This window comes from Pseudorasbora parva, chromosome 4, assembly GCF_024679245.1.
Source record: "Pseudorasbora parva isolate DD20220531a chromosome 4, ASM2467924v1, whole genome shotgun sequence".
Taxonomy (NCBI): Eukaryota; Metazoa; Chordata; class Actinopteri; order Cypriniformes; family Gobionidae; genus Pseudorasbora; species Pseudorasbora parva.
In genome coordinates, this window is record NC_090175.1 from 9,528,275 (window position 1) to 9,549,510 (window position 21,236).

At 38.4% G+C, this 21,236-nt stretch overlaps 3 protein-coding genes across 3 annotated transcripts; all 3 read right to left on the reverse strand.

The window, feature by feature from the left end:
• Positions 1–278: 278 nt before the first annotated feature.
• On the reverse strand, positions 279–4,717 carry LOC137073889 (lysozyme C-3-like). Its single transcript, XM_067442601.1, has 6 exons — positions 4,611–4,717; positions 3,833–4,022; positions 3,541–3,735; positions 3,368–3,428; positions 2,660–2,710; positions 279–582 (listed from the first exon to the last, which is right to left on the reverse strand). Exons 2-6 carry the CDS (start codon positions 4,011–4,013, stop codon positions 474–476), a joined length of 597 nt encoding a protein of 198 aa, XP_067298702.1. The 5' UTR covers positions 4,014–4,022; positions 4,611–4,717; the 3' UTR covers positions 279–473.
• Positions 4,718–8,997: 4,280 nt separating this feature from the next.
• On the reverse strand, positions 8,998–13,431 carry LOC137073890 (uncharacterized). Its single transcript, XM_067442602.1, has 6 exons — positions 13,315–13,431; positions 12,517–12,706; positions 12,090–12,416; positions 10,054–10,114; positions 9,604–9,729; positions 8,998–9,356 (listed from the first exon to the last, which is right to left on the reverse strand). The coding sequence occupies exons 2-6, from the start codon at positions 12,695–12,697 to the stop codon at positions 9,287–9,289; spliced, it is 765 nt and encodes a 254-aa protein (XP_067298703.1). The 5' UTR covers positions 12,698–12,706; positions 13,315–13,431; the 3' UTR covers positions 8,998–9,286.
• Positions 13,432–15,882: 2,451 nt separating this feature from the next.
• LOC137073892 (uncharacterized protein DDB_G0282077-like) lies at positions 15,883–20,301 on the reverse strand. Its single transcript, XM_067442603.1, has 6 exons — positions 20,207–20,301; positions 19,144–19,552; positions 17,557–17,892; positions 16,985–17,057; positions 16,617–16,649; positions 15,883–16,233 (listed from the first exon to the last, which is right to left on the reverse strand). The coding sequence occupies exons 2-6, from the start codon at positions 19,541–19,543 to the stop codon at positions 16,164–16,166; spliced, it is 912 nt and encodes a 303-aa protein (XP_067298704.1). The 5' UTR covers positions 19,544–19,552; positions 20,207–20,301; the 3' UTR covers positions 15,883–16,163.
• Positions 20,302–21,236: the final 935 nt, after the last annotated feature.

Genomic DNA, 21,236 nt, shown 5'->3' on the forward strand with positions numbered 1-21,236 from the left:
ATTCATGAGCAAAGCCTTCCTTTTTTATGGCTGCTTACAAATTTATACATGTTTGTGCTGTTCATAGAAACTGATAACATTTTATGATTTAACATTACATTGTAAAATAAGTATCCATTCCGTTATGAATGATTAACATTTCAAATCTACCGGCAAGTGTTCTTCATAAACTACCAGTGTTAAACTCATTTTGAAGCTATTACAATTGTCAACAAAGTTAAAATGCCACCAAACATTTACATTATAGCAATAATATAAAGTTTATTCACGCACTTCTGTTCAAAACTCACACTGGTCCCACCACCATCATTACCATTCAATCAAAGCAGTTTGCATGGGAACATTGTACTGTTGTGGTTTTAGATTGACAGAAATCATGCAGCTGGGACATCAGAAGTGGTATTATTAGGTCATGTAGTTGACTGGTACAAATGTTTTACAGCAGATCAGAAGAGTAAAAGCACACTGTTGTCTTAATTCATCTCTGGTGTTGCTGCCGTTGGTAATGTGGCAGTCAGACACTCGGCGAAATAACGAGAGGGAACCACAAAATGACACTCCGGCACCAAAATAGTGTTCAACCTGTAACGCACAAAAAACATTCAGGCTGGATTTGATTTCTTAAAGGGATAGATAGTTCAACCAAAAATGAAAATAACTCCATGATTTACTCACCCTCAAGCCATCCTAGGTGTATATGACTTTCTTCTTTTAGACAAATACAGTCAGAGTTATATTAAAAATGTCCTGGCTCTTACAAGCAGTAAATGGCAGCACATAATCTGAAGCCCAAAAAAGTGCATCCATCCATTATAAAAGTGCTTCAGACAATTCCGGCGAATAATGGCCTTTTAATTCATTCAAATACATAATATAAAACTACATCAGTTATTCTTATTACCCAAACAAAGCATTACAAATGAAGGATACATAAAAATATGCATTTTAAAGTTAGACTTTAAATTGTGATGTTAATTCCACTATAGTATTTTATACAATTGTTCTACAGTCTATAAACAGTATATAGTTCAATTACTTGTGAAGTTACTTTAATTAAGGGTGCGTTCACACTTGTAGTTCGATTAGTTTGGTTAGTTTGGTCCGGACCAAAAACAAAACATATAGTCCTGGTCCGCTTCGCGTTCACACTGGCATTTTTAACAGCGAACCTAAAGTTACCGAACCAAAGGCCTAGGGACACGGTCACAACCTGATTGGCCGGCTTATATGACGTAGGAGCTGCTTACCGAACATTCAAAACAACGCTGTGTGGGGATTACACGCGGGCATTTTATGCGTGTACATATGGCATTATTTTTACCCGCTGAGAACTCATGAAGAGCTCATAAAATGTTCAAAACATTCAAAACACCTCCAGGATTTCCTCCATTGTGCAGAAAAGAGACGGCCGTTCTGTCGTCTGTACCTGCTAATAATGGGCAACACGGGAACTTTGATGAGAAGAGCCAGGTTTGCTTTTTGTGTGTTTTTTCTAGCATTTTCGAAACATGCTCGTCTGACCAAATAGCCTATTGATTAGGCACTTCCTCGTTGCTCCACGTTTGCCCTCTAACATTAAAGTTACTCATTTTGGATACATCGATCTTTCCGCGTCGTCAAATCAGCTGCATTATGCGTGGCATCTTGTGACATTATACGTCCGGTTTTTGGTCCGTTTACATGTCTTTGGTCCGTGTTGCGTTCATATATCAGTCAAACCGCACCAGAGTTCGTTTGGAAGCGGACCGAGACCCGTCTTTTTAGCGGTCTCAGTCCGCTTGTTTGGTGCGCATTAGGGTTCGTATGGCAGCGTTCACATATGTTCAAATGAACCGCACTAACCGAGCAATCGCACCAGGGTTCGTTTTAAGCTAACCAAACATGACAAGTGTGAACGCACCCTAAATTACACAAAAAATAAGAGTAATCCCTTACTTTACTTTTTCAAGGGAAAAGTAATTAAACTACAGTAACTAATTACACTAGTTACACCCAACTAGTCAGACTAATAAAAGCGTTTTGAACTGCGAGAGGCGTCACAATTTCTTCATAAGTTGAAAACAGAAAGCACTCTGCCTGAAGCTTGATATTGTATTATATAATGTGTTAAATATGGATATTTTTCTTACATCTCTTAGCTTCAGACGGCCTTTATTAACCCCCTGGAGGTGTGTGGAGCACTTTTATAATGGATGGATGCACTTTTTTTGGGCTTCAGATTTTCGGCTGCCATTCACTGCCATTATAAAGCTTGGAACAGCCAGGATTTTTTTTTTTTTAAATATAACTCTGATTGTATTTGTCTGAAAGAAGAAAGACTAACACACCTAGGATGGCTTAAGGGTAAATCAATTGTGGTGTAATTTAAATTTTTGGGTGAATTATGCCTTTTAGCATTTAATGCAGTTATATTTGAGGTATATAACTATATAAATCAAAAATAAAATAAAATATTAACAACAAAAAGTAAAATGCTGTGCGTCTAACATTTGTTCAATGCAATTAATGATGATTAATTGAATTGACAGCAATGAGTTTACATGATTGCAAAATTACAAATAGCATACGCAATAATTCTTATACATGGTGAAAAAAGACAGGCAATAGTGACACTTTTTAATACATAAAATGATAAAGGGTCATACATTAATAAACTTACGTTGCAAGTGGAAGAGTGATTTCAAGGGGTTTGTTTTTGGGTTTAGGTTTACTGTGAAAGAAAGAAAACATGTTATGAATGTAATAAAACTTCAATATTCCCTGAAAAATCCTCCCTCACATCTCCCCCTATTGACAGAAATGAGAGCGGGAGGGGGAGATGTGAGGGAGGATTATCCAGCCGGACTTTTTACTGCCCCGAGTCAAAGTACTCCCAGAAGTGCTATTCCGCCATACATTATAGTTCTCCTTTTTAATCTGCTTAGAAACGCGCCACGTTTTAATTTGTGTCACCATACTTGATCGTTCAACTATTCGTGTAACTGTATTTAAATAGTAAAAACGTGGAGGTGTTTGGTCGCTTCTATCTTGATCTCTGTTTGGTACCATAGTGAATGAACTGGGCTTAATGGGCTAAGCTAAATGCTATCAGATCATCACCACGCGTCAGAAAGATTAAGAGCACGCACTGAGACGAAAGAGGTATGTATCAACTTGGCTTAGTTAAGGGAATAACATAGTTTAATATGAAAAAGCGGTGAAGTATCCCTTTAAGAAACATGACGATGAACATAACAAAATAAAAACATTTAGATTTTGTCACACTGTGACACTAAATCAGTGAAATCAAAGTAAATCCTGCACAAAAAGTGTGTGAAATGACATCTAAATCGCTCAGTGCAGTGTCCGTAGTGTGTGTACTACTTACATGCTGCCAATCACGGTCTTCAGGCAGGTGATGTCATCACTGATGTCATCGTCAATCAAAGCTATATTGAAAGAAACCGAAAAAAATCAAAGCCATATTCAATCGGCTCACTGGGAATGCTTAGAGGGCCGTTTTTAAGTCCAGAAATTCACAGATCAAACAGGATTTCTCACCAGAGCAGCTCATGTTGCAGACATTGAGCGAGGGCATCATGCCGGAGTCACAGGCCGGCTGACCGCTGAGCTGAAACACGCCGTACATCTGCCTAAAAGCGCCGGTCTTATTAAAGGCCTCGTTCTCTTTGGGCTTGGCGGCGATGGCTTTGACAAAGCTGGTGTTGAAACCCGAGCCATTGGCCTTGCACACAACTGCCACAAAACAAAGGGAATAAAGGGTGTGAGCAAGGCTTTTTTATCTCTACATTATGTTTCATAAATATGGCTAGAGTATGAATCTTTTACTGACTTCTAGCAATGAGATCGTCCACGGTCATTTTCTCTCCCATGGCCCGAATGACCTGAAACTGAGCCGCGTCCAGTTGAGCCTTCAGCTCACATTTACTGAGAACCCGTCCCTCAGTTGCACTGAACACCAGCAGAACCAGAGCCAACACCGCCAACATCTTCACTGGGAGAACGCTCTTCATCGCTGATATCTGGAGATTAAACACAGAGTGAAAGCAGAGATATGTGGGAAGCTTCTTTTCAGTCGGTTGAATTAATTTGGTATCACAGAAGGGCATTAATGACTCATTTTATTCTGAATCCTTTAGTTAATGTAATGCATCAGAGATTACATTGGACAGTAAAGACATTTATAGTGTGAAGTAACTATTTTTAAGTAAATTAAGTTCTTTTGAAGAACTTGTTCCCGATAATTTCCCCAATGGCGTTCCCAATTTCAACATTGAAAATAAAAATACATCAGCATAATAATAATTTCTGAAGGATCATGTGACACTGAAGTAATGATGCTGAAAATTCAGCTTTGATCACAGGAATTATTCCATTTTACGATGTATTCACAATAGAAAACATTATTTAAAATTGTAATAACATTTCACAATATTACTGATTTTACTGTATTTTTGATCAAATAAATGCAGCCTTGACTTCTTTAAAAAGCATTAAAAAATCTTACAGACCCCAAATGAACGACACTGTATATTTGTTACATAGTCAATGAGCAGTCCATACCAGTTTGAACGCAGTTTGCAATCAACCCGTGTTTAAGTGGCTCTTACCAGATGTTTTGTTGTCTTCAGTTGTTCCTCAGTCTTCTCTGTCCTGTACTGTGACCCATCAGACTTATATATGTGAGAGTCTCCTCCACCTCAGCTGCACCTGTGCTTTGGGTTAATCCTACACTTAGCTGAGATTAATATTCTTTGGTCTAAATTTGTCAGGGGAAGATGGCCTCGCCCTGAGTTTTGGTTCCTCCCAGGGTTTCTCCATCCACCCAAACCAACCTTCTTGGGGAAGCGTGTGCCTAAGACATCCTTGGTTCTATATTTTAAAAAAAAGAGCCCTTCTCGATTGCACCGCAGTGCCCCCACAAATCAAATGATGTGATTTCCAGGTCATTGTAGTTTGTCTTTAACATAATTTCCAGCTGTCTTTCCCTTGTGTGGATCTGTTGGTGTGAACCTGACAATATCATAATGTTATTGTGCCAAAAGTGCTTCGTCATTTGCCGTTTCTAGTAAGTCTCAATGGTTTTAGTCAAGAAATTGTTTTAAAGCAACCTAATTTAAGGATCATTTAGGAATTATCCAGTTCAAATTAGACTTGTTCTTCAGCTTTGTCAGACTAAACGGTTTGCAGCTTACATAAGTGTGTGGCAAAGGCTATTGCAACTAGCATTTCTTTGTTGTTGTGGAAATAGAGGATGGATACCCGACCCGAGCCCGACGGGTTCCGACGGGTCGGGCCGGGTTCGGACAGATATTTTGAAATGACGTTCGGGTTCGGGTCGGGCTCGGTCACGTCAGCTCGATAAGGCATTGAACCTTTTAAATTTAAAACTGCTTATTATACAAGTAGCAAATGGGCCTGTTTAACTTGATGCAATGGATTGTTTTTGTGATTAAAATAAATGTAAAATATTACCCTAACATCCGTCTTCCTGCATGCGGAAATTTGTTAATGTCGCCGTGACAACAACGCGCAACACGTGCGTGCATATTGCCCGCGGCATCCCTGTCATTCCAGTGAGCGCAACTTCAGCGCTGCTGGCAGCAGGACAGCCTTGAAGCCGTCCGCAGTTGATGCAATCCTTTTTCTGCAAAACCTCGATTAGCCTAAACTTTGATGGATAGATTATGTAAATAGATCCCATGTTGCAGTTTAGGAACCATACAGTTTGAGAAAATTGGTAAGATTATATTTATTTCAATTGTGTTAGGTTAATGTTTTGTTCTGTTTGCTTGGGCCATTTTTAGCAGACCTTTGTTCATTTAATTTCAGTTGGCTATTTGATTGTGCTCTGAGTAACGTTTGATGCCCCGTGTGCGTGCTGATGCGCTCGTCTGTAAACATTTCAGAATGCCTTCCTACAGTAGCTTAATAAAAGCAGGCTTTCCACACAAACAAACGTACTTGTCATTAGTATATGAGGGAAAAAAATAGATTTTAACTGTCGGGCTCGGACATAAATATTTTAATGCCTGTCGGGCTCGGGTCGGGTTCGGTTACTGCTCTGTCGGACGCGGGCCGGGCTCGGACAGAAAAATGCGGCCCGATCCGCACTCTATGTAGAAACTGATGTTTTTCTTGGAAAGATTGCCCAGGGTTTCCCTTACAATGACGTAACTCACTGCTCATATATGCTATCCTGAAAACCATATTGTCACAAATCGCTCGTTCAACCACGTTGGTTATTGATGTCACGCAGGTGGTGGAGTAATAATTGCTTTTAATGAATTATTTTGAGATCGAATTCATGCTAGATTTTTTGCTATAAATTATAGACATGGCACCTGAATACTAATTCTTATTTTTCTCAGTATGTGCTCTATGTTCTTACGTCAGCCTACTAGAGCATGCCAGCACATGCAGACTCTTCAAAAACGGTGCTTTAAATCTCTTGAAAAACTAAGACATAAATGACATTTGTAGGTATTCTAAATAAAAAAGAAATAAGTTGTTCTGAATGTCACGTGTGTCGAACTGCTGAAATCACGTGACATTGGCGATCCGAATCATGAATCGATATATGCTGCGCTGATTCATAACCGTTTGAATCTTTATTTGAGGATTAAAAACAAACCCGGAAGAGAAGACAATGCTGAATAAAGTCGTAGTTTTTGTTATTTTTGTACCAAAATGTATTTTCGATGCTTCAAGAGATTCTGATTGGTTAATCAGAATCTCTTGAAGACACTGACACTGATGTCTCATATGGACTACTCTGATGATGTTTTTATTCCCTTTCTGGACCTTCTGGAAAGGGACAGTATAGGCCTACTGGCAGAGGTGGAAAGAGTAACAAAATATTCTACTCAAGTAAAAGTACTGTTACTTCAATGAAATTTTACTTAAGTACAAGTAAAATTACTGGTCTAAAAATTTACTCAAGTAAAAGTAAAAAGTAGCTCATTTAAAATGTACTCAGAGTAAAAGTTACTTAGTTACTTTTTTTACAGTGGATGTGGGGGACTTTCATGATATGACAACTATCTCAGAAAACATCAATTAAACATTTACTGTACCTATTATTAAATGATGGTAATTATAACTAGTTAAAATTATGTTAAATGAATGAAGAAGATTGGTCTTTTTTTATTTGGTTGAACAAATGCTTTATTATAACAAACTTAAAACCATTTGTTTATTTTGTTTATCAAAATTTCAAGAAAACATGTCTAATAAACTAAATTCAATAAATTATTATGAATTAGATTAACAACTTTTTATCATTAATTCGTTAATGTTTAAGAATAACAGAGTCCATATGTAGTAGACGGAGCAGCTCATTCACAGAGAGAACAAGCAGATCATATATTCATATAGCATTCAATGTGTAAAGAGTAGAAATATAGTGTGGCCCCTTTAAGAGCTGCGCACGCTCCCTGAAAACGAGTTCTGCATCTTGTGTATGTGCGCACTGAGTTTTGAGCTCCCATGTGTGGGGATTATTCTGTTTTTCTGTTGCTAACAGTCAGTTATTTTGTTTTATTAAGTAATGCTGTGGACGGAAATGGAGTTTGTGATCAGAGTTCAGCGGGAAATAAAGCGCGATCTGTTTGACGTCAATCGCCTCCGTGTTTGCATCCACTCCAGATTAAGTGAGCTATCCGCATTTTTCACCCGGACACAAGCGTTACAAATGTTGTGCTTTAATGTTCACAGACCATGTCGCGATTTGATTTATTTCTAAGGCCTACAGCTCTACATTCGAGTTTTTCGTTCATCCACCAGTTTGCGTGTATTACACCAAATCTCCGTTATAATGTAAAGTTAAGGTTCATGACTGGATTCCGGGATTCCCTCTGCGTCACAAAAATCAATCGGCCTAAGTTATAAACACACCTTTATTTGCACAAAGGGATGTGTGCCCGAACATGTTCTATGTGTTTCTTCATTTGCATCCACCTTTTGTGCAAATTTGATATCCTCCAGGACAACACCATGTTATTTTTTTTCTATATCCAAAGTATTTCCACACTAGCCAGGGGTTCACGACGGCGTTTTGCTTTCACCTGGGTCTGCGTCACTGACGTCTGTCTTGTTTGTCTCCATCTGATATTTGCGCGCATGTTCTCTCCCGCGCCCCGCGCCGTCTATTCAAAATTAGTCATTTCCGGATCGCGTTTTTTCCCCCTCCACTCTTTGCATTAATTATTTATTTTTACTCAGTAACGGATGTGGTTTAAAATGTAGCGAAGTACAATACTTTACTCAAAATGTACTTAAGTAAAAGTAAAATTACAGATTTTTAAAACTACTTAAAAAAGTAGAAGTACACAGAAAAACTACTCAATTACAGTAACGCGAGTAAATGTAATTCGTTACTTTCCACCTCTGCCTACTGGGCATACGTTTTCAACGGAGAGACCAAATCTCTCGGGCTAAATATAAAATGTCTTAAACTGTGTTCTGAAGATGAATGGAGTCATTAATGACATAAATTTCGTTTTTGGGTGAACTAACCCTTTAAAATACAACCTGTAATATTCAACAGGCAATTTTCGGTCCATTGTATTTCGCTTTACATATTGAGTGGCTCATATTCAACAGAAGATTAGAGAAAACAATGGACACGGTGTTAGTGTTCCCTTGCAAAACTTGCCTTTCCCTCGCAAAAATGTTGCGTTCCCTAGCCTAGTAAATGCAAGGGATTCCCTTGTAAAAACTTTTGCGTTCCCCTGAGAAACTTTTGCATTCCCTCGTAAAACTTTGCGTTTCCTCGCGTTCTTTGTGTGGAAATGTAAAGTAGATAAAATTTAATATTTTTTCCCCTCCCATCTCATATTTTTGTCATCATGTCCATGTCCATCATGTGCATCACGTTGCAATGCATTTTTTCAGACCACAGGTGGCGCTGGTGATGCCGAAACTTTATCACTTGACTTGAGTTATTCAAGCTCTTTTATTTTAATGTAATAAGGAAAAAACAGAGCACTCCAGTTTTTTGGTTTTATTGTTTATGATAAAGTGACAGTATTTAAAACCCTCAGCAGCAGCACAGTAATATTAGACACAGATATATATTTAGACAGAAATTTAAACATTCACAGCATTACAGCAAAAAAACTAAAGTGTCTTAATGCACAAACTCCCTCTATTAAAAGTCGTTAGACAATTTAATAAACTCCCACAGATACCACCACCGTCATATTGACCTCATTACCAGAGGTGTGGAAACCATCAGCCTGTTGTGTTTGTAAGTAATGCAGCAGGAGGAAGCTAGAGCTGTTTTTTAAGCACATTCTGCGAAGTACTTTGAGGGAACGACAGACAGACACGTCTTCTCCTTCAGCATCTCCAAACTGCAACACACAAAGACAATCACACACTGAACATTCAGGCCTGGTTATATTGCTCAAGCCTCAAGCGCATTATTCTGTATGGTTGAATCTTATAAAATGTTGTATTTATTATATTGTATTTTGTATTATATTGTTGAATATGTATCTGCCGTGTAATAGCCGCCTGTGAAGCTTCTATGGCAATACATTTCAATGATTTCACATAATTTGTAAAACTGTACTTTTACCACTTAAACTATAAACTTACATCTTATCAACATCGATGGGCTTCCCGGTGGGCTTCCCGGTGGGCTTCCCGATGGGCTTCCCGATGGGCTTCCCGGTGGGCTTCCCGATGGGCTTCCCAGTGGGCTTCTCAGTGGGCTTTGGTTTTCTGTTAAGAAATAAGACATTGTAATATTTACCTTACACTGTCAAAAAAAAGGTACAGTGCTGTCACTGGGGCGGTACCCTGAGGTACAAACCTGAAAATGTCCCCATATGTACTACGCACTCTTAAAGTACTAATATATATAATTTAGGATTACAAAGATGTACCTTTTCACTTTTGTACCTTAAGGTACTGTCCTCCAGTGAGTTCTTTTAAAACACATTTAATCATACTTTTCGTATAATACGAAACTAACATAAAGAAAAACATGTCCTGATTTGAATGAATATTTTTGGTAACTAAAAACAAGTCTGTGTTTGAACTTACATGCTGTTGATCAGGGTCTTCAGGCAGGCGATGTCATTGGAGATGTCTTCATCAATCAAAGCTTTTGTGCAAAATAAGAAATATAATTCAAAACCTTGCAAACATCGGCTCTTTGATTAGTTTTCATCTTCTCTTTCAGATTTTCAATGCAGAAATTAAAAACAATAGTTTATGATAAATGCAGATCTTCGGTATACTACATTTGACATGCAATTTAGGCTCTGTTTACACCTGGAATTAGATGCAGGTGTGGTCGATCGGCTCACAAGTGGACGGCGTTAAATACAGGTGTAGACGTGGTCTAAAATGTTTTGAGCTCCTCCACTTCCAGAGGTAGTCAAAAACACACTTTCATGGTGTAAACACTTCCTGATTTCTAACACACACTCATCCAGCTGGTCTTGCGGCTGTCAAAGCAGAAGCTAAAGCTGGTGCTCTCTGTGTGTTTTTTCCATTGAGCACTTTCATATGTAAATTGTGTGAGCTTCTTTTGTCCATTACATTGAAAGATCTGTAAAAACCCATACATTTACCCACCCATAGACTCTCAGAAAGAAATCAGGACAGAAGTGGTTGAACGTGGACAAAATAGATGGATTAAAGCTGCAACCTGGTCTCATTGGCAAAACGTACCTGTGGCAATGTTTTTACAAACCTCACGTACCAATAGGTAGGCCTACATATCACTGCAGTTTTCAACATAAATGCACACTAGATGCAGTAAAACAGCAAGCATTTATTTTTTTACCATAGTCTATGATTTGTAAACAAACACATTTTGGAGTTTGTGTCACTTAACCAGCTCCATATGTTCGGCTTTTCTGATATGCCAAGCTTGCTCGATAGCTCAGCTCGTACAGATTGCTAAAAGCTCGGGTACGAAGAAACGAGACATGATAAAAGAGCTCAAAGACGAGTTCAAAACACAAGATAAAATGACATGGATACAAATTTATTTTTGTCACATTTGCAACACTATTGGGTAGGTTTAGGGTTGAGTGTGGTTATACATAACAATTTAACAAAACAAAGTGCCAGATTCACACATATCCAGAAAAATACACACTTTTTTTAGGGTCACCCAGTGGATATGTACATATTGGTACGTATTTTGTGGTTTACAAAAACGTTGCCACAGGTAAGTTTTTCCAATCAGACCTGTTCTTGGTACGTTGCTAACTCGGTTAGCTGGATTTGATTGTTGACGATTTGGCTTTATCTCGAATTGTTTGGTACTTCGAAGCTCATCCTGGACTTGCTGTCATAGCAACAGGTCCGTTAGCTTAAACCTGCTCGGGAGCTTATTCCATGTAAACAGGATTAGATTCATCTTGAGGTGATATTTAAAATCTGTCCCACTACTGCTACTTTATTACGAGAGTTCACTACTGAACCAGGGGTGATTAATAATTTAAAATAATAATGATAGTGTATTTTAAAATAATATTATAATAGGCTATTAAAGGTGCATTTAATAGCCTACTATAGACACAGTCACTTGATTGAGAGATGTATTTGTGATGGAATAAGTACTTTATAGTTTTGGATGTTTACACACGTTGTAAAGTTAATCTGCGGCGTGAACACCGATAGTGGTCGTGCATTAATGTGAGTGATGACGGATATTATTTTTTATTAATAATCGGGAATCATGTTCATGAAAACAGTGCAGATTTAATTTATCTAAGTTTTATGTTGGTTTGGTCGGTTGGCTGTTTCCCTATAAAGTTCTGGAAATTCATGTTTGTTTGTTTTTTTTTTGCCAGGTGGCTTTTTTTTTTTTTTAGATAAATTAATCCAGATATTTTAATCCAATCTGCAAATTCGTTTGAAGAACCAAATTAGCCAGAGATCAGTTATCAGGATTAAAAGATCTGGGATCTGTCAAAGCATCTCGGATGTATTAAGCGAGGTACGAATAACGGACCCCTGGTTGATTAAAACACAAGGTGTGGAATGTGTCTGCCTCGTCTATTTGTGATCAAATTGACCAAAACGCATCTTAACACCAGCTGTAAACAGGGTCTTAAACTCACCAGAGCAGCTCATGTTGCAGATATTGAGCGAGGGCATCATGCCGGAGTCACAGGCCAGCTGACCGCTGAGCTGAAACACGCCGTACATCTGCCCCACAACTTTGGCAGTAGCGTTCAGATGGGGACGTGCGGCCTCATGGCTGGACCCATGCGGGCCTTTAGTGGGGGTCTGTGTGTGAGGTTTGGCTGGTCCTCCAGCTGGGGCTTGAGGTCGACCTCGAGGTGTAGCTCCAGCTTGGGCTCGTGCTGAGGTCTTCTCCTTATCGTGCTCCATGATGGCTTTGACAAAGCTGGTGTCGAAGCCTGAGCTGTTGGCCTTGCACACAACTGCCACAGAAAGGAAGGAAGAAAGACACAATCTGACATAAAACATGGCAGTTTGGCATTGTGAAGATGTGTGAGAGAACCTGAATGAAAAATTACTCACGTCTAGCGATGAGATGGCTCACGTTTATTTTCTCTCCCATGGCCGGAATGACCTGAAACTGAGCCGCGTCCAGTTGAGCCTTCAGCTCACATTTACTGAGAATCCGTCCCTCAGTCGCACTGAACACCAGCAGAACCAGAGCCAACACCGCCAACATCTTCACTGGGAGAACGCTCTTCATCGCTGATATCTGGAGATTAAACACATTATTTGGAGCGGTGTCCAAGCGTTGTGTTATGGGGACTCGCCATAGGCTAATGTTTTTTATACCGTACAAACTGTACTCTCTATCCCCTTACACTACCCCTGCCCCTAAACCTACCCATCACACACACACACACACACACACATTGCCCCTAAACCTACTCATCACAGGAAACATTCTGCATTTTTACTTTCTCTAAAAAAAACTCATTCTGTATGATTTATAAGATGTTTTCCTCATGGGGACCAAAAAATGTTCCCACAAGGATTTCGGATATTGCCATCTTTGTGGGGACATATATATAATTTATTTATTTATTGCCAGGTTGTTGTTGAAAATAAGAACTGTCTGGTTTGAATAAAGGTTTTTTTTTTTTTTTTTTTACTTCAGCAGAAATCAGCAGAAGCTTACATCTAAGATTAAAATGTATTATTTTGTTTTTATATATAATTTAAAATATACACAATTTATTTTCTCACCAGTTTTGTATCATTATTTTTTTTACAATAATCAGCCGGGAATAGCTAATGATTAATTTAAACAAAAAACATGAAATAAAGTATCGCTGAGAACCGAATCTCCAGGCGTCTTACCGGTCGTGTGTGTGTTGAGCTGATGTTTGTTGGAGGATCTCCTCAAGCTTCAGGGTTTTTCTGTCCTGTGTTCCATCTTTTATAATGTTCGCGTGACCTCCACCTGTGCTGTTGGTCCATCCCATCATCACGAGGAGATCGGATTACTGCGATGTCATTCACATGCAAAATCATAAAAACTTTGTCCTTTTTATTTATTTGTTTGCACTTTTTCCCCTTTGAGTATTGAATCTGATGTTTTGTTGCTTAACCCTTTGAGCTGTTTGTTTTTGGATTATGATGTTCTGCATCACACACACACACACACACACACACACACACACACACACACACACACACAGAAAGAAAGAGCATAATTTCCCATTCAAATAGATGAATGCCGCAGTCAATCTTCAGGAGAACAGTATGGCGCTCTAAAGCCCTGAATCTTTAGGTTTGGGTGGATCTGAAGTGCTGACAATATTGTTTTGTTCTAATTAAAGGATCATTTAACAGTTATGAATTATGCAATGGAAAAGTTTCAAATCAAACATGATCTTCTGCATTGTGTCACACCAGATGGTTTACTTAAAAAAAATTCCCTGCAGCTTTGTTCATGCATTATATTTCAAAAACATATGTTTAAGATGGAATAAGCTCACTGTTATATGCAATCACGCTTTTATTCATGATGTTTTACCAGTTCAGTCTGACCAAATTTACGGGGGAAATTATGTTACGTATCTGAATCCAAATCTCTACGCTGCCCTGTGAGGCTTCATTTGAGTGTATTCAAATACTGCACTAGTGCAGGGATAAAGCTTGCTTTGACCTTTTTCGTGGTGTTTTCCAACATGTAAATATGGATTTCACCTGCCACAGGACAAACAATAAACGTCATAAAAGGATAAACAATCCTTTTAAGCACAATTTCAGCAATATTTCTTGTGAATCCAATCACCTTCTTGGGTGATGAATTGAGGAATCAACTTTCCCTTGACCTTTTGATATATAAAAGGTCATGGTAATATAAGAATATCCTGTAAGTTTCAGAGCTGAAAACTTAATTGTTAGTCAAAGAAAAGCTTTTATAGACACCAGGCCCAGAAAACGACCACCAACTCATGGATCTGTGAGCAAGATATTGCGCTATTCCTGGTTGTGGAAGAACAGTCGCTGCATAAGCTTCCTTCAGATCCTAATATTAGGAATGAGTGGTTGAACTTTATTTTTAATGAAGTTCCAGATCACGTGGGGAAGACATGTTCACTTCATTTCACTGCGGGATCATTTGTAAACAAATCTCAAGTGCTGGATTTGCAGACATATTGAGATTAAAACAATGCTGTGCTTCTTTAATGGATCCGACAGGAATGGTGCGACACACTTATGTGAGTAAAACATGTTTTTTTTCATATGTGATAGTATTGCATTGTTATAGATCGTTTTGCTTATGTGTACGTGTCTAACAGAACATACCTTTAGCACGCTGGACTCAGACATATTATTGGCCAGGGCTCGCAAAGCCCAACGTCCCGGGGCTGTATGTTTTCCAGACTGGCTACCAAAACGTAAACCAGTCAGCAGGCTGATTAATCTCATGTTTATTGCACAGGTGGTATATGGAGTGTCAGGATCCCAAAACTGACCCATTCCTCCTGCCGAAGCTTCACGTCTTATTGCCTGTATCCACTTCGGTCTCCTTAAACGCTCGTTTTTTGGGGTCGACCGCTTATAAAAACTTAGATCTGTGTTTTTTAGCTTGTTTGCTGTACACCTTGTCACATATCAGCTTTTAAACATTGTTCTTTTCTTTGTTATAAGTAAGAAAAGGCAAAGCTTCACGCAATACAAAGTCAATGGAGAGCGTTGGATTGCCTTCATCTCTATGGGGGGACGGATGGCCGAGAAAATCAAACCAAGGGAATAAATATCATCTCGTAGCAACTATTTAAAAGTACCCCAATTCAGCGGGACTTGTCAGCACTGGCCCTGAGAATGATCCAAAGAGCATACTTTGAACAAACAAAGCTTAACATGATCAAATGCCACTAATTTGCTTATGTAATACTGTGTGTAATTGAATATGTCCCTGCTAATGGAAGGAACAGGCGTAGCACAATGGATTTGGGTAAATAGAGTTTTTCTTTTAATTGTGAGTCATTGTTATGAAGCTTGGGGCAGGTGCTCAGACTACGGGGAAATTCATACACAAGAACAGAAAACAGGGTTTTGTTTTAAATGTTTTGAGTCCTCCAAACAAAATTGTGAAACATATATTAACACAATTTTTGGGGATTTAAATGTTGTAAAAATAAAAATAATAGAGAAAGATGTTCTTTGTAGCCAGATAGTGTAGTTACAACGTCTACTAGACCATGCAAAAAAAAAAAAATTTTAAATCCTGACTTAAAATGGCACTTGCAAATTTTAGAAATTTGTATCTATGACGTTTGCTGGCTTGTTATGGATTTACAGAATCGGGTTGAGACACAAATATTCATTCCAGAAAGACTTTCAACTTTTCACTCATGCAAACATTGATTTATTGATGTTTTTTTACTGTGAAGACAAACTTAGACAAGGAACTCTTTTATGAATATTGCTTTATTTGTATTCTGAGATACGCTATTATACATGTAGAAGCAAAGATCAACATGTGCATTTTGACAAGTGTCTGAGAACTGCTAAATTCAACTAATTCATGTATGTGAACAAACGGTAGCTTTTTTCCAGAAGATTAACAAACACTAAGGTGGTTTTGAAGCGCTGCTGTCATGGGTGCTATCATCGGCTGTTGGGTTTATTACAGTAATGCATTAGAATGAAGATTGACAGAATATCCACTGTCTGATGAGATGTTGAGTGTGTTACACACACTCAGAAAAGTACTGCAAAGGGTTGACATTGAGGCATTCCTTCACGCACAAGAAGTGCTTCCTAAAACACAACAAACACAAACTTGTAATGCAGCTTTACATATTGTATTGCTACACATAACATTATAAATGCTACTAAAAACACAGGAGCACACAATAAATGTATTTCTAGTGATTGAATCCAGTTAAGTTTGCCTTTATCATGAGACACTCTAATAAATATAAGAACCCTTATGGAAAAAATTGCACATTTTCAAAATAGTTTTAAAATATTGCTGAAAATGTTTTAGGTACTTATATTTCATCATATTTTTTATTTTGTCCTGAATATATTAAATATATATACATTTTGGGTACATTTTGTACACACACACACACACACACACAAACACATATTTTTAGTATTTCTCTTGACTCATGCAATCTTTCAGGTGTTTGACTTACTGTTTCTTGGGCCGAGGAGCAAAGACTGGAGCACTGTTGTAAGAAAACAAGACCAGGAATATAACTATTTTTGGATATGCATGTATTACTTGTTAAAAAAGTGAGATATTGAGTAATGAGTGAGAAAATACATTGGTTTAGTTGATTTTAGTTACATAAAAATGATCTACAATGAAAACATTTGTCGATTTGCAATTAAAATGCATTGCAATTAAAAGTATTTTTGCAGATTTGAAGCAACAGTGACCGTTGGCATTGGCAGAGGCATTAAACTGAGCACTGAATTGGCAACTTTAATTGGCATTAAACTGAGCACTGAATCAGATGGCTGAAAGTGGTGGCTACTAATGGGAGATTTGCCAACTTACGCATTGTTCATGAACATGTCCAACAGGGTCTTCAGGCAGGTCATGTCATCCCTAATGTCGTCATCGATCAGAGCTGTAGAAGACGAAATGTTCGAGACGTTACTCAAAGTTGACAAACTATGAGTCTGAAATTGTGATGAAACTGCACTGGGTCTATCAATGTTTTGGTGAATTCTTACTATACCATTTGTACATTTTCCTACAATCTGCCTGCGCCCCACTAACAGTGGCGCTTCATGCTTATTTTTCTCCATAAATGTTAGGTTTTTGTACAAATTCATAAAGCAGTTAAGTTTCTTTCTTCACTGTAAAAACAATTAATGTCTCTGACATTTTCCAGTGACTGATCACATCTAAATTTTTCAGTTGGACATATTGAATTTCTATGAATTGATGCAATCTTATTCACAGAAATGTAATTTGTCCACCTGATTATCCAGAAATCTGCTCACTTCCCATTTGTTAGGTTTAGACCATCGTGCTTGCTTTTTCTTATCTAAATCACACATTTTTGTTCTAATCACATTGTGCAAATTCATTCAAAAATGGTTTCGTGAGCAGTCATGACTCACCACTGCAGTTCATGCGGCAGATGTTCAGACTCTGGCCGGATCCGGGATTGCACGCCACGCGGTCACTCAGCTGGAAGATGCCCAACAGATTCGTGGCCACAGCGTTGCTTTCCCTGGAGTCCTCTTCTGAGCTGTCACCAAACAAGCTAGGTGGGTTCCTGCCTCGACCCCCACGGTGGGATCTCTTTCCTCTTCCACCGGGACGGCCCTGGCCTGGTCTTCCCCCTGGTCTTTCATTGGGCCGTTGTGCTGGTTTGCCTGGAGGTTTGAAGTCCCCTTGGATGGTGGTGATCAGGTTGGTGTTGAACTTTGACACACGCTCCACAGAACAGACGACTAAAAGAGAGACAGAAACACCCTTGGCTTACACTTGTACCATTACTACTATTAAAGGACGTGTGTTATCCAAAATCTCTTTTGAGTCTTCATCAAGACTAACAAAACTACAGGGCTGTCGTTCCTTTGTCCAATTAGTCCACTGGGAAATTATCAAAGAAGAGGGGGTGTGATAAACGTTGGACGTGGATGGGTTTTTAAGCTTGTTAAGTGTGTGCATTTGTGTGTGTCCACTCTGTTCAGATGTTTAAATGTATTGCAGAATAAAAACAGATGGCAAATTAAGAGACGAAAACACAGACAAACACACAGAGCTTTGAGAAAGTTATTAGAGGAGCAGACTGTGGACACATTCGACAGGTAAATGAGACTCTTGGGAAGTGATTGTAAAATGCATTTTAAAAAGTGTCCACAAACTCTAAAAGGACAACTCCGGTGAGAAAGGAACCTAGGGGTAATTTAAACACTGAGTAGATCGTTCTCTGGGATGCGAATATAAGAGTTTTATCTCTAAAAACATATTCGCTTATAACACTTGTCTATGGGGCACAGAGTAAGTGAAATTAAATCGCTAGTTAATACCACTAACAAGGCTCAAAATAGCCCCACACTAACACGGCAGCATAATGAGGGTCCACACATGCAAACCGATCTTCTTATTAACAGTTTAATAAGAAGATACTTTATAAAGACAGTCCATTACACGTTCACGGACAGCAGCCATCTTGGAAAACAGTCTCGACGAGTCGAGCCACGAGCGCTCTGCTAAGTGAGCTGGTCGATAGGAATTAAGTTTGTGAAATCCAATTACATGGAACTTTTTAATTATTTATTTTCTCTGTTGCGTTCAGTGCTTTCTTCGGGAAACAACGGACCATAGATGGCTACTGTCTGTAAATGCGTAATGTACTGTCTTTATAAAGTATCTTCTTATTAAACTGTTTGTACTCTTACAAAGTTCTCAATGCTTCGGTTTGCATGTGTGGACCCTCATTATGCTGCCGTGTTAGTGTGGGGCTATTTTAAGCCTTGTTAGTGGTATTAACTAGCGATTTAATTTCACTACCCTGTGCCCCATAGACTAGTGTTATAAGCTAATCTGTTTTTAGAGATAAAACTCTTACATTCGATTTTCATGAAAACGCATCCCAGAGAACGATCTACTCGGTAATCATCTGTTAATTACCCCTAGGGTCATTTTTCACTGGAGTTGTCCTTTAAACTCTCTGTGTTTACCCTTGCAAAACTTACTTTTGGCGATGATGCCCAGATCTACAGTTGCATTTCCAGGCGCACTTCCAGTACCGTTTATGAGGGGACTTCCAATACCGTTTCCAGGCGCACTTCCAGTAACGTTTCCAGGTGCACTTCCAGTACCGTTTATGGGGGGACTTCCAGTACCACTTCCAGGTGCACTTCCACTAACGTTTATGGGGGGACTTCCAGTACTGCTTCCAGGTGCACGTCCAGTCACAGCTCCAACGTCAGAAGTGACATTTCCAGGCACACTTCCTCCCTGATTTCCTCTCAGAGCCGCCTCGATTTGAGCCTTCAGCTCACATTTACTGAGAATCCGTCCCTCAGTCACACTGAACACCAGCAGAACCAGAGCCAACACCGACAACATCTTCACTGGGAGAACGCTCTTCATCTCTGATAGCTGGAGATTAAACACAGGACAATGAATAAACCCAATGGAAAAATCCTAATCTGCAGCTTAATAAAATCTGTGTCTATGAAATGCTTACAACCTAAAAATCACTAATTAGAAACCATAGTACCACTGCGATCGTACTCTTTAAAGGTACATTTTTGTACCTTATTTACCCCTAAAAGTTTCATAGAAGTACTTTAAAAGCACAATAAGGTATAATATGCACCTTTTAGGGGTGGATAAGGTACAAAGATGCCCCTTAAGGTACAAATCATGTTCCAAGCCTGCACTGTACAAACAAAAACTTCAGGCCGCCAATTGAAACTTTTCTAGTTACTGATCACATCTAAATTTTTCAGTTGGCCAAATTAAATTTCTGTAAATTGATGCAATATAATTCACAGAAATTCAATTTGGCCAACACATCTTTTTACATGTGATTTTTTTTTAAATTGGAGACCTGAATTTTCATTTGTTTTTTAAATCATTTTGCTCTTTGGCAAGGCAACACTTTTGCATAAGATCTTCTACAACCAAATGTCTCATTACTGTTACATATTTAAACAGTTATTAAACAATGCATGAACAGTTTTTAGCTGATAAATGAGAGCAATATTTGCTGGTAAATCATTTTATTAGAGAGTTCAGAAGTGATTTTACCAGAGGTGCTGTTTGTAGATCTAGTCTTCAGTCTTGCTTCGGGGCTGGTGTTTGTTTCCACTGTCCAGTGTGTGCTGAATGCATGAGCAATGGGATTTTATACTAAACTGACATGATGACTTCACCGCTTCGAAAACTCACTAAACCTGTTGAAACCCCCGCATGACTTGGATTCCAAACATAAATGTCTTGCATTGCTTTATAATTGTAATCGCTCATCGGTCGTGATGTAACATTACACTCAAGTATAGGTGAGTCAGGTTTTGCCTAGTCATTGTCTCCTCTCACCATTCAAACTATTTTTAAACCGAGAACATATGATTATGAGGTATTCGTTGTGCCATACACACGTTCCTTAAGCCTTTGACCCAGCGGCCCTGCAAATAAATGAGATATTTCAATATTTTTATTTTACTTATTAATTTGGCATCGTACTAAAGTACTTGCAAAACCATACTTATTCAGTTACAAATTATCAGAGCTGTTACCATTATATTTATCATCACTAGACCTAAAACCATACACTATTTCAGAGCACAATTGTAGTTCAGCTGTGTTCAAAATAGATTCTTGACTCCATTTTAAAGCACCCTTCACTCAAAAAAAAAATGAACTTATGATGCCGTTCACTTTATTTAAGCACTTCATATTGATTTAACACCATTATATGAGGTTTCTGGTTCAAATGTAATTAATTCATGTTAAACTGACTTAAAACCGTGACTCTTTGACATAACTTGATGTGTTTATTTTGAAATAACATGATTCAATCAAGTAAGCCGAACAAACAGGACTTTTACTTCCCATCATGCTTTGCAAATGGGCTGAATTTGGAGAGTAAATGTTTAAATAAAGTGCTATTTTATGCATTTCTAACGAGATGAGAAAATGGAGACTTTTTAATGTTTAATGTTTTGTTTTGTTGGTATTTCGAAGTGTGTGTTATGTTAGTGTTTTTGGACGTTACTATTGTAGAGCATGTCCTTGGGCTGAGGATCTGCTAATAACAATTAAAGTTGTTTTAATAAGA